Genomic DNA, 13,532 nt, shown 5'->3' with positions numbered 1-13,532 from the left:
GTGTGGTCCTCGACTGATTTTTCTGTGGGTCAGCTGCCCCCAACCAAAAAAATGTTCCCCCCCATCGTAGGGGATGGTGAGTCTGGGGGCTGAGGCATTGACTGCAGGGGAGCGCCGTGAGGTGGAGCAAAGGAATTTGTCCCTTTGCGGTTTGCAAACGTGGGCACCGCAGAAGGACTCCAGCCCAGCTCCGGCTGACACTCGGACACCTCCGCCGGGCATTTCAGCCCCCAGTAGACATGCTGCAGACAGCTGCTCCCGATGCTCAGGATTGCAAGGGTACATCTGAACTCAGTCCGGGCCTGTCTGTATTACATTTTCTTCTCTCTTCCCGGCACTGATGTGTAGGTCTCCGGTCAGTCCACGCCAGCATCACCCTTGTTCAGAGAGGGCCTCGGGGGCTGGCTGCTCTCCAGCACACTGCAAGAGTGGCTGTGTGGAGTGATAAATTACATCTTTTTGTGAGCAGCTTTGGTCCTTGTCTCCTTCTGAGCCCGGCACGAAACACCAGCTGCCCCGGTGATTTATCCACAGCACACGGCTCTTGGGGGCCTTTCCGTTTGCAAGGCCCCGCTTCTGAGCCCCAGGAAGAGTGACCCCGTTGGGGTAGGGTTTGTGCTGCTGTCCCTCCACTCAGCAGCAAGTCCTTAAAGTGTCTCCCGGTGAAACTTGCTGCTGCATTAAGAGACCCAAACGTGCAGGGACAAAGAGTCACCATGGAAGATATTTGATTTTTTCCCTAGGGCTCAGATCACTCAAAACCCAGCTTTATTTATACCTCCAAGCCTTGCAGGAGGAAGGCAGCTACTGACACAATTTTGACTCATGTCAAGCACCTCAGAGGTCCTAGCCGAGTCAGGGCAAGGAGATGAATAGATTTTTTCCAGCCAGAAAAGGCCATCTAGTCCAGAGGTCTGCAACCTATGGCTCTCCAGCCAAATATGGCTCCGTTTGGAGCCAAATCTGGCCCTTTTGTCATTCCCAGAATACACGCAACTTTTAAAATTCAAATGAAAAATGAATTCAGAATGTAAAAAATATGTCATTACTCATGTAGCTGGAATGCCTGCATGAACCTGAACTTGACCAGTTGTGATGTAAACCACAGAGAAAGGCGCGAAAAGATGCAGCAGCAAGAGTCCCGTTAAATAAAGTCTGTGCGCACAATGTTTCATTTCTGCTGTTATTAATCATCACATCAGTTACCAATAACATGAAGTTGTACCTTTACAGTCCTGCAAAGGGGCGTGTTGGCTCTCTGCTGACCGCTTGTTCTGAATTTAGGACACCGTTCGGCTCTTGGGTTTGAAAAGGTTGCCGATCCCTGATCTAGTCTTTCTTGTGAGCCACAGGCTGTAGAACATCCCCCCAGAGATTCCAGCATCTGGCTCAGAACCCTGCTTTGAGCTGCAGTATGGCGTGTACCCCACGTGGAGGTAGAGACTGTGAATGCGAGAGACTTCCCCACCGCTCTCAAAAAGCTGAGCCAAAGGTTCCTAACCCAGTTTCCAGTGTGCCTGTAGCCTAGTGTGACCTGTTCTGATTTTAAAGGGACAGTCCTGATATTCGGGGCTTGGTCTTATATAGGCACCTATTACCTGCCCTGTCCCATCCCGATTTTTCACACGTCAGGGGAGTTAAAAGCCTCACTGGCTCCTGGGGGCCAGATCTATGCTTCAAGAAGGAGCAGGACCTCAGGCAGAAGGGGCGGGTGCAGCCATCCCTCAGAGCTGCCTGGACCATGCTGTGCAGCACTCTAGTGGTGATTTCAAGGACCCAGGACACCAGCTACTGCTGCAATAACAGTGGTGGTGGCTAGGAGCCCCGGGCCCCTTTGCCTCCCTCTCCTTCCCCTATCAACAGGCTGCACACTTGTTCTCTAGTCACCCTACTTTAGCCTCCACATTGACCGTCTGATGTCCAAAGAAGGCCCGGAACGGTGAGATCTGGCTGTAACATTGCTGGTTGCTTGAGCCAGGGCAAGTCACTTCAATCTCTCTCTGCCTCTGGTGCCCCATCTGTGAAATGGGGAGGATAATTCTCTCCCGCGGGGCTGTGAGGCTCGGCTCAGATCTCTGGGCAGCGTTCTAGCAATGCGACGTCTGGGGCTGGTCAGTTAAGAGAGCCCAACGCTAACGCCTCCCCAGCCCTTTTGACAACTGAGAAGAGACCGTTCTTTTGGAGGAAAGCTGGGAGCGTTCGCAAAGCGGTGCAGCCGGGGGGGCCCTCCTGGGGACACCCGAGTCTGATCTGCGATCCTGCCTGTTTTATTGTGCGCTTACGCTGTACCTTTCCCTAAGAGCTGCCCAGCACAGGAAGTCTCATCAGGGGGATGGGGCGAGTAGAATTAAAAGTGGGGTCACTCGCTCCCGACTGAAAGGCAGCCAGTTTGGGGGTGGGAAAAGGCAGGTGTGTCTCAGGAACGTAAGTGTGGAGAGACAGGGGTTATGTCTACACTCGCAGCTTCTTGCACAAGAACATCTTGCGCAAGGGTTCTTGTACAAGAAAACGTCCCCACTGCCATGTGCGAGCTGTGCTTTTGCGCAAGAGCTCCCATGGCAGTGTGGACGCTCTCTTGCGCAAGAAAGCTCTGATGGCCATTTTAGCCATAGGGCTTTCTTGTGCAAGAAATCCCTGCCGAGCGTCCACACTGCCCTCTTGCACAAGAGCTCCAGTGCAAGAGGGCTTACACCTGTTAAAAAGAGCACAGCTCTTGCGCAAGAAGCCCTCTCTTACCACGCCGTACTGTCAATTTCCTTGCACAAGAGCGGGCGGGCAGTGTAGATGGTCTGCGGATTCTTGGGCAAGAAGCCACGAGTGTAGACATAGCCAGGAGGTGAAAAAGTTTCTTCTGACCTGGGGTGCTCAGCCTGCGGATTTTGACCCACAGCATGTTTTAGGGGGTCATGAATACCCCTCCTTGTCTTTATGGCTAGCTGGGGGCAGGGGAGGGCATCCCTGAAACTTGTTGTGTTGTAGCCCGGGGTCACGGTATGGAAAAGGTCGAGAACTTCTGATCCAGGGGTTGTAACTGCAAGGGAACAAGAGTTTTCTCTCTCTCCTCTCCTCGTCGTAGTGTCTGGATGCCTTCCAGCCATGCATTACCCAGTGTGACTAATATGTCCCATGTTTGCTCTCTCAGCCTCCCCCAGGGGACAGGAGTGTGCGCAGGGGAGTCTTGTGCGTGGGGGAGGGGGACGGTTTCCCTGTGCATGTTGCTGTGTGTCATGTCAGAGAAGGCAAAGTGACAAAAAGGCGCCTGAAAAGTTGGGAGTGGAAGGTGGGGAAGGTTTGTGCTGGTCCATAGTTCCTAGGGGAGTTCGTTCCACAGGCTGGGACTGGCCCCCAGGAAAGCTCTGGCTTCTGCACAACTTTACCCCGACTGTGAAGAGTGTGGCTGGAATTTGGCCAAGGCCTGGGCAGAGGTGCTTTGGTGACCTCCAGAGGCCAGGATGCTCAGGGCCGTCCCTCTCGGTGCTGACGCCCTATGCCAGCGGTTCTCAACCACCCATCTGTGGACCAGTGCTGCTCTGCCAACCGCTGGCTGCCGGGCCATGGCGGCTGCTGGAGTTCAAGCTGGTTGTTCGCAGTGGCTTAGCACCGGCAGCCGTGGTGGCTGAGGCAGCAGCAGGAGGCGGTGGGGCAGGGGGTGCCTCCCTCCCTCCTCGGTAATGGTGGTTGCCGGGATACTGCCTCTCCCCCACTTGTGGGGGTGCAAGACGTGCTTGGGGACGGGGTGCACCACCAACTGCCACGCCCCCTGCCTGCGCACAGTAACAGCCATGCTCCCTGGGGGCAGCCTTGCTGTGGGGCAGCATGAGGGTGGGGACAAAGGGGTGTTGGGTGAGGGTGTGGGGGGGAGGTCACGGGCCAAGAGTGTGTTGACATGGGCTGTAGGGGTCAGAGGTCAAAGGGCACAAAGGTTAAAGGCTGTTAGGCACTGGGGAGCAAGGGGCTGGGTTGGGGATAGGCAGACAGGCAACATTTTATTTGCATATTTGCATATTCATTATTTGCACCAGTATGCAAATACGCAAATAAAAGGTTACCAGTCCGCCAAAAGTTTGTGAATGGGTTTGCTGGTCCGGGGCATAAAAAAGGTTGGGAACCACTGCCCTATGCAGCCCAGCACTGGCGCCCCCCGGCCGCTCCACAGGAGGGTAGAGGGGCTGACACGGCGGGGGAAAGGGGGTTGCCAACTTTCCCCGACCATTTACTGCAGTGGCATCCAGTCCAGGAGAGCTGACGGCCTGGAGCACGTTGTAGCAGCAGGCGGCGGCACAGCCGGCCATTGAGGAGTGGCACGTTTAAGGGGGAAGTGCTGCTTCTCTCCAGCCGCCTGTTGCTGGCAGCCTCTTGCTCCATCTGAGTCCTCCAGCCCACGAGGGCTTCTCACCTCTGCCTGGTGAGCGGGGCTGATCCGTGTGGGGAGAGGGCCGGCCAGAAGTGGGATGGGGGGCAGCTGGTCTGGCGCTGAGCCAGGAAAGGTGGACGTGGGATGGGGATGGGGGCAGCCAGAGCCCATACACAGCACGTGGCTGCCTAGGGTACCATGACTTTACTCCGCCTGCTGATCCGATTTCACCAGGGGGTGACTCCCCTGAACTGATTTCAGCCTGAGACCCCCCGACATGTCCTTGTGGCTGCATCAATAATCCGCTTGCCCCAGCGTCTCCAGCAGCACAGGTTCCCCCACCCCATGCTGGGACCTCGGATCCCGACAGGCTCCAAGATGAAAGTGTCGCGTCCTGCATCCCCCCAGCAGTGCCTCCGGCAGCCCGCCGCTGCTGTCAGCCGACTATCAGCCGACTGGCTCAGGTCTCCCGACCAAGTGTTGACCCGGCTTATCCTGGCTGTGCCTGGGAGAGCCAAGGCCGGCGTGCCAAGAGTCAGATTCCCAGGCTGTCTTTTCACCTGCAGCATCCCAGCCAGGCCTCCGTTCTGATGACTTGCATGGGCCGGGGGCGGCAGGTTGGAGGCTGTGTGTTATTGAGACCAGTCCCCTTTGTGTTCCCGTCTTTGGGTGGGAGGAAGCCAAGTGACACAAGAGCTAGTCTCAGGCAGGGTGATCTGAGGCGGGGGTAGGGGACTCTGCTTCAGTCCTAGCTTATCGCCGCCTGCCTGAGCACAGGGGGCTGCACAAGTCTCTGGTTCTCCCACCGCTGCTGATAAGCAAGACTGGGCTTCTCTGTCTCGCCGCTGCCTCGGCAGACAAATTACACAGGCGTCTCCTGCGCCGCCGTCAGTCCCGCTCCCTCCCCGGGCAGAGGCGTGTGGCTGGCAGCGTGCGTCTCCGGCTGGAGAGACGCAGGGGCCTGGAGGATGAGGCACGAATGAGGGTGAAGCCTCCTGCTTTGCGATGGCCCTTATGACCCCCCCCCCCAGTCAATGGAGGCATCTGATGAAGCGGCCTGAGCTGAGGTGGGTGGGGGGTGTAACTGGGTCTCATGCTCTAGCCTGGAGCAGAGCTGAGGGGTGGCCGGACCGTGGCCGCAAGAGTGGCATGCGTCTGGAGCCCTGAATTATTAATAGACTCTTATTGCAGCCATTAATTATGCATTGGCATTGATTATTATTTAGACAGCGCCTCCAGTGTGCGTCGCGAGGCCGCAGAGTGACCTCCCAGTGAAAGCGCCGTGACCTCCCCTCACTGCCCTCCACGGCTCAGGGCGTCTGAAAACCGGACAGGGCGTGGGCAAAGGGCTGCAGGGAGCAGCCTTCGGTGTGGGCGGCAATGTGTCTCCAGCGGTGCTTATGTGCCAAATCCTGTAGCCTGTCATCAAGCCAGAAAACCAACTCCAGGAGGCAGGAGCTTCCCCTGCACCGGCACTGCCCACGCAGTCTCTGGGAGTTTGGGATTGTCGGGCCGTGCTGTGACAGGGGGGTTATGCATGTGACTCTATATTTCACACCCCACATATCTGTAAGCCCGGCCTGGGTCTTGCGCAGGTGCCCAACGCGAATTTGTTTGCACTGCCATCGGGTTTTCTTGTCGTAGGACGTGGGCTCCCAGGGCGAGTGCCGACGCCCAGTTCTTTCTGGCTGTCCCTTGCCAGCCTTGATCCCGCAGTACCAAGCTGGCCCCCTCCTGGGCCCAGGCAGCCTTTCGCCATGATGGGAATGTAAATCACCCAACAGGGGAGGGTGATAAGGAGGGGCCTGGAGTAGAGACCCGTTTGCAGTTAGGTCTCTGGCTCTCACAGGCCCTCGGAGCTGAGGAGGCCACAGCTCAGCGGATGCGGAATGGAGTGCAGAACAAGGTTCCCTCTGATTTTTTCCACCCACGTGGAATACATTTTGTTCTGCGCACCAAGGAAGGTATGAATGTGCACCACCAGTAGAAACACATTCTGCCACCTATGGGCAGCTGTGGGCACTCTGCTAATCAGCGGGGTGGCATCTGAATCTCTCCGGGGCAGGCGCCTAAGTCCTCATGTTACAAGGAGCACCAGTGTGGAGCCTTCCACTCCTAGGTCCCTGCTTCTGGTCAGGCTGAGGCTGATAGCGGAAGGTCTGGGTTCCACTAAGCATGTCACTAAGGGCACCATGGCAACTGGCCCCTCTGGATCAGGGATCCTGCCCTCCCCTCTGTCCTTGCTGGTCCTACTCTAGAGCGAGGTTGGGTAGTGGGGCCCTCAGGTGAGTTTGTGTTGCTGTGACTCATGCCGTGCCATGCCCAGGGGAGAGAAATGTCAGACTGGCGTCCTTCCAGCGTCTTCTCCCAGTCCCGCCTCCGCTTGCTGGGTTCCCTAAGAGGGAAGCAATGAGGGAGATAATGGAAGGGTTCAGGAGACAGGGAGATTCCGGCTTTCAGGCTTGAGTAAACAAAGGTGACTCATTCTCCAAAGCCAAGGAGCCGGGAGAGCCCAGAGCCGAGTAATCAGGCCCATTTGCAGTGAGATTGGAGTGCTGCAGCACTGCTGCCGGGGCAGGCCTCCCCCAGGGACGGATTGGCACTTAGGGAAATGCACCGTGACCAGCAATGAAATTAATGGGACCGCTCCCTGCTGATCCATTGCACTAGAGGTGACTCTCAGCAGCACGAGAACCAGCCGGATACCGGTGCCTCTAGCCAGCTGTGCAGTGTCCAGCAATGCTCGGCTGCACGTGCTTCCCCCGAACGGCCTGCTGCGTGCTCACTTGCCCCTCGAGGAGGGTTCTTCCTAGCTCCAGCCTCTTAGAGGGGGGCCTGGGTCTTGAAACATGAGAGATCAGGTCCCTTGTATTTGTTGTGGGGAGCGGGCTTCTCCTCCTCATTGCTCAGTTGCAACTTACCAGCTCAAGCTACATGAAAAACTTTCCGAATGCGACTCTTCTGTGTGAAGGAGGGCGGCAGTTGTGTGATCCTCAGTGGGGCGGGGAGGCAGAGCCAGGAGCCGGCCAGTGGGAGGGGAGCAGATTTGCATGCTCATCACGGAGTGGGGAAGAGCAGAGGAGAATGTTTCAGGGATAGAATTTGGCTCCTCTCAGGATCTGTTTGGATCGCAGTGGGTGTAACAGCAGAGATGCTTCATGGTCCTGTACATGTCTGGCCCTTTGGGAGTCTGCTCAGCTTATGTCTCCCCTGACATCCTGTGCCAAGGAGTTCAACGGGTTCATTACACTTTGTGCAGAAAGGTGTTGACTTTCGTTAGCTGGAGCTGGCTTGCCTTTTAGCTGAACTGGATCTTTCCTGCTCCGAGCAAGTGTGAGCACTGACTTGACCCTCTCTGTATTCATCATTTCATAGGTCTCTGGCACGTCCTTTCTTATTCCCCTCCCCTCTAACCAAACCGTCCTAATCCTTGTAATCTCTGTGCACATGAAGTTTGTCTGTGCACTGGGTCATTTCCTTTGTCCTTCTCTGGATCGCCTCTGCTGTGTCCTTTCAAAGGAGCTAGATGCGGTGGGGCCAGAGGGCTACAAATGTGGTGAGCAGATAGATTGCCCAGCGTGGCACACGTGATTCCGGGTGAGGGCACCTTGTTGAGGTACAAAATGGCGTTGAAATAGCTGCACTTTGATACTCCATTTTTTTTCTGTATCCCTTTCTTGCCTAAACACCTTGTTTGCAATTCTGCCTGCCTGCCTCTGCACTGCGAGGTTTCTGCTGAGACGGCTGCGGTGGCACTCTGCCTTTTTCCTGAGTGGTTATGGTTAATTTAGAGCTCATCACGGGGTAGGAGTAGTTCAAAATGTTCCTTCCAACATGCATTATCCTGCACTTATCTCTGCTGAATTTCATAGCCCGTTGCCTTGTCCTCATCTCCTAGATTCACTGAAGCCTTCCTTACGGCTTTTGCTAGTATTCACTCAATTAAATCAGGGCTGTGGCAGCTGCGCATTTTGCCACTTCACATTCCAGCCAGATGTCCGACCAAATGGATGGGACATTGAAGCACGACACCATTAGCTGTGTCAGAATTGGAGCGTTTGTGCCTCCCCTTTGCTTTCTGTCTTTAACCCAGTTTCTAATCAAGGACAGAAGTTTACTTCTCGCCCGGCGATGACTTAATTTCCTTACAACATCTCATGAGGCACGTGGTCACGACTCTTTAGAAAGCCCATCAGCCATGCCTCCCTTCCATACTCTTCTGTCTAGCCAGTCCCCTGCTCCTGTGTAGAAATATGCAACAGGCACGTGGACTGCAGTACCCTGTTACCTATTGATGACACACTGCCAGGCCCAGAATATCTGTGTTATTAGTTTGTTGACTCCATTAGAGAATGACAGTGGATCGGAGAGGCAGGTTAATTCAAACTGTCCAGGGATGAACTGTCCCTATTGTACTTTGTCAGCCACACCCTGCAGGCTGGCACATTGTAGAAAATGAACAGGTCAGATGTGGAAGCGTGTGTCCTCACCACAATGCCTGGTATGCAATGCATGGGGTATGCTTCGCAGATGGGCGCTCCCACTGCAATATTACCTACTCCGTGCCCATCCCTGGAGAGGAGGTTGGATAGATCTGGCTACAGTGTCATGTGAGAGCCACGAAGAAGCAAGGCTGGCCTGGCTCGGCCTGACTCCTGTTGTGCTGTATTTGGCTTTGTGTAAGCGAGATGGTTAACTCCTAGACAGCGGCTGTTCTCAGGGAGTATTTTTAGAGTGCCCGTCCCACCGGGAGCCTGATCTGGGTTGGAATGCCAGTGCGGCACACATGCTCTAGGTTTGGTCCAATGGCTCTGATCTGGAGAATGCACTCTGTCTGGGTTAGGATGGACCAGCTCTCATTGCTGGGAATCCCATAGTGCACCATATCTGGGTGAGGGCAGGCAGCTCCCCTGCTGGCTGTCCCATGCCCCTCCCTCTGTCTGGGCAAGGGTGGGCATCTCTCGCTGCTTGCTGTCTCTTGCCACTCCCTCCATCTGGGTGGGCTGTTCCATGCCACTCCCTCTGTGTGGGGAAACGTGGGGGATCTTGCTGCTGGCTGTTCCATGCCACTCCCTCCATCTGGGCGAGGGTGGGGGGAATTTTGCTGTTGGCTGTTCCATGCCACTCCCTCTGTCTGGGGAAACGAGGGGTATCACACTGCTGGCTGCCCTGAGCTGTGCGGGGGGGTCGGCTCAGGGCAGAGCAGACCAGCGGGAGCTTTGTGTCCCTCTTTTGCTAGCCCTGTTGTGCCCCCCAAGGAGCCTGACCTTGCGGTTTCCTCTTGCCAGGGGTGCCCTCCCGCGATGTCCTCCTGGTTTCAGCCATCATCACCGTCAGCCTTAGCGTCACCATCGTCCTGTGCGGGATCTGCCAGTGGTGCCAGCGCAAACTGGTAAGTGCTGTGACTCGGAGGCAGGAGGCCCTGCTGCCCGGGGGTCGGCCGGGTCCGGAGCTGGGGGGCGAGGCGGTGGGGCTGCCGTGTGGCACACACAACGCTTACCGAGGTAACTTAGCTACGCTGCTCAGGGGACAGAACAGGCAGCCAGTGCCTAGTGAAAACCCTGAGAGAGGCAGGACAGGGAGACCAGCCCAGGTATGGCCACAGTGTCCCAGCCAGTCCAGTGGGGAGAGGAGCAGACACGCAGGGCCGGGGCTCAGCCAGAGAGGACATGGGGCTGGCAGAGCTGCAGGTGGAAAGCAGAGAGGGAGTTTGGGGGGCACATCTCCTGAATAAGCAGTGCCACACCCCCAAGCAGAGGCCCCACAGTCCCAGTGATTCCTCACCCGTAATGGTCGGATTCCAGCCCAGCCCCCCAAATGCACACAAGGGTGGGCCCCCCCACCTTAGGGACCCCCCTGCCTTAGGGTCCCCCCCATGTGTGCTCACCAAAGGGCAATGTGGCTCCAGCCATCAGGCCCCAGCTCCCTGCAGAATGTGGGGCAGCCCCAAATTCAGAGCAGTCACCCCAGCTCCCTGCAGAATGTGGGGCAGCCTCAGACTCAGAGCAGCCTCATCCTGCTCCCACAAAACGTGGAGTAGCTCCAAACTCAGAGCAGCTACCAAGGGCGGGGTCTAGTTGCTAGGAGCCCCGCTGTCGCTGACACCAGTACAGCTTGACCTGGTACAGTGGCTGGCAGTTTCCTTTTTAAAATTTTCCTCTTCCCTTCTTCCCAGCCTGAATCAAGCCCCAAACCTAGCAAGAGCCTTCTCTCAGCTGAGATTTCCTGCCTGAGGGGGCGGGTCAGAGCACTAAGCACGGTCCAGCTGCGACCCCTCTCAGGCCCACTTTGCCCCACTGGGTTTTCCTTTACAGCCAGGGAAAGCAATCGAGAGAGCAAGCGAAAGGGCCGAGCTTTCCTGAGGCTTCCCTGAGCCCCAGCCCCTCGTAGGTCCTGCAAAAGAGCAGTGTACATGGGGAGCGGGAATGCCCCACCAGGCACATAGGTGACCAAGAGAAGATACTGGCCAGGCCTCAGCAGAACCCAGCCCAGTCTCCCCTGGGCGAGGCCTGCCGTATACCTGCAGTGTGAACAGGCTTTGGTCACCGTGCAGCCCAGAGACTATACCTTCCCTCACCCCAGCCTGGCTGGAGAGACCAGTGCGGTTTCCCCACGTTCCTGGAGGGGTCAGAGTCTCCAGCTGCCCTTTGCACCCCAGGTCTACCTACCCCCCATGCTGGCTGCAGATCCCTAGGTTGCCTGTATTTGTTCCCCGCTCCCTATGGAGGAGACAGGTGCTCCTGGCTTTGCAGCCTCCTCACACCTCAGTCAGCACGTGCCTTCCGCTGCACAGTCCCTCACATCCATACCCAAGGAGGGGGGCGATCACACCCAGCCACCTCCTGAGTCTTGCAATGTCTGGCACATGTCACCATCAGCTGTGTGCTGCCTGCTGATGGAGCGAGGACTCTTACTGGCTAGGTCTTGTATCTGAAGAATATTAAAACGCTGCCCTCAGTTCACTCTAGCTCTCACCTAATACCTTGCAGAGCTCTCTTTCCCTGTACAGAGCAGGAAGCGAGGTTGGAAGGTGCTATTTGGATAATTCTTACCTATGGGACTATCTTTAGTCCCATGTGACAGCTGCTGAGAGCCACTGTGACCTTGGTGGAGGATGGCCAGGGATCCTGGGGCAGAGTTAAGGGGATTGTCAGAAATTTAACCATCCATTCCTGAGTTGTAGAGGTTTTTTTTTAATTCAAATTTCCCCTAATGTTACTTTAAAAGACCACTTTATTCTGACAGAATTCTGCACTTACAAAGCCTAATCTCCGGGAATAAGATGTTTCATTTGGACACGCACTGATGCTGCTCTTTATGCCTCTTGAAACTGGAAACCATCAAGGCTTGATTTTCCGCCTCGCAGTTCCCATTTCTAAGAACGCACTTGCCTTCTGAGAAGTAGCAGCTCTTCCATTCACCTCTGATTGGGGTAGCTGCTGTTTCATTAATTTGGAGTATCAGCAAGGTCCTTTACTTATTAATTCATTCAGATTGTTAATGAAATAGCAGAGTGATAAAATGTAACTTTCCTAACAGCAGCGCTTGCTTTCTTTCCCCCTGCAGAAAGAAAGTTGCTTGTTATAGGAATCAACCACAGCCAAATAAATCTAATTGCATTCAGAGAGAGTCAGGGAGCAGAAACAAATTGGGGTGTGAGCGCGGGGGATAAAATGCTTCCTCTTCTGTGTAAACAAAACTGTACCCAGTTTGAATAAGAGGGGGAATACTGAGGGCACAGCATGAGGAGGAATGGGGGTATATGAGAGAAGAGTTTAATTTGGGGTGCAGGATGAGATGTGTGTGGAGACACAATGGGGTATGCAGTGAGAGGCAGAGCGAAGGTAGTGTGGGGAGGAGAGCCACTTGGGGTGTCAGTAACAGGTAGAAGGGCAGTCGCTGGGGTTCACAGAAGGGTTAGTCGAGGTGTCATCCCTTGCTGTGTGGGCAGCCTGGGGTCCGGCGTCCCAAGATTCCCACCCCACAGTGACGGTGGTGCAGCCAGTGAGAGGCATTTGCTGAGGGAGGCTCCGCGGTGGAGGCTGCAGCTTTTATTTTGCTCCTTCAAAGACGTGATAATTAAATGTTTGGGTGACAATGTTTTGTGCGGCATCAAGGGAAGTTTTCAAAATAAATATATCTATTGGTGATGCATGGTAATGAGCTGGCCCCTCTCCTGCTCTGCTCGTGCGCTGCATCGGCATGAGCAGCACAGAGGGAGGCAGGCTACACAGCCCTGCGCCGCTACCCCCTCGTGGACTAAGGAATAGACACTGCCCTTCCTACCCACCATGCCACATGGTCCCTGGCCAAATTTCCCAGAGTGCCCTGCGGCCTCCGCCCTTCGTCCGCCCCAGTGCCGTCCTGTCCAGGATTCATGTTCCGTTTGATTTCCTTCCTCCGTGGAGCCTCTCTGCCCGGCTGGGATTGGAACGTGGCTCGAGTGCTCAGAAGGCGGCTATTTTTGATTCTTTTTTTTTTTTTTGTTCGCTCTCCAAACAGCCAACACAGTGCTAGGAATCACAGCGCCGCCCCTTCCTGCCTCTGTGGGCCCGAGAGGGAGAGGCAGGGCACCAGAACCCATTCAATGGCACCTTTTTAGCACTGGCGTTAAAAGGAGACAGCATCTGTCTTTCCCGAGGAAAATGCATGGGGTCGTCTTCTCGGCTACTGCACCTTCACACGCACAGCCAGCTCTCCTTCCCCAGCCCTGCAGCAGGTATCAGGGCGGCTCCACCCTAGCGTATGCCTGCTAACCAGCTCGCTCCTTTGAAGGTGGCAGAACCCATCCCCCCAGTCCTGCCCAGATCCAGGCTGTTTGGTTCCTGGGATTTATGGCCGGGGCAGGCTGGTGTGTGGAACGCCGAGGCGGGCCGAGGATGTTTACATTCACAAACAGGAGAGTTAAGCAGCGATACAGCCACATTAATAAGTAAAGCCCTGCGGCCGGCAGCCAAATTAATAAACCAGGCAGCCTGCGAGGAAGTGAGATGAATTGAAGAGCTCCCCATACAGCCGTCACTGGGCCTGGGGCCAGGTTCAAAAACACTTCAGCCAGCCACGTGAGAGAAACAAGGACTCGCTGGGAGGGGAAGGACAGTCCTGGCTGTTGCCTGGGGCTAGCTCTCCAGACTGCCTGAGTGTAGCAGGCAGAGGAGTGGAGCTAGGTGGCTGGCTC

General features: G+C 55.7%; 1 protein-coding gene across 6 annotated transcripts in view; it reads left to right on the top strand.

The window, feature by feature from the left end:
• SYT7 (synaptotagmin 7) overlaps window positions 1-13,532 on the top strand; it is a 164,637-nt gene that overhangs the window by 71,901 nt on the left and 79,204 nt on the right. For all 6 annotated transcript variants that reach the window (XM_075928449.1, XM_075928450.1, XM_075928451.1 and 3 more), the window contains exon 2: window positions 9,643-9,746. In XM_075928449.1, coding sequence (XP_075784564.1) covers window positions 9,643-9,746 — 104 coding nt within the window. The remainder of the gene's footprint in view (window positions 1-9,642; window positions 9,747-13,532) is intronic.

Source organism: Pelodiscus sinensis, chromosome 4 (assembly GCF_049634645.1).
Source record: "Pelodiscus sinensis isolate JC-2024 chromosome 4, ASM4963464v1, whole genome shotgun sequence".
In the NCBI taxonomy this organism is placed as follows: Eukaryota; Metazoa; Chordata; order Testudines; family Trionychidae; genus Pelodiscus; species Pelodiscus sinensis.
This window is presented reverse-complemented; position numbering and strand designations above follow the sequence as displayed.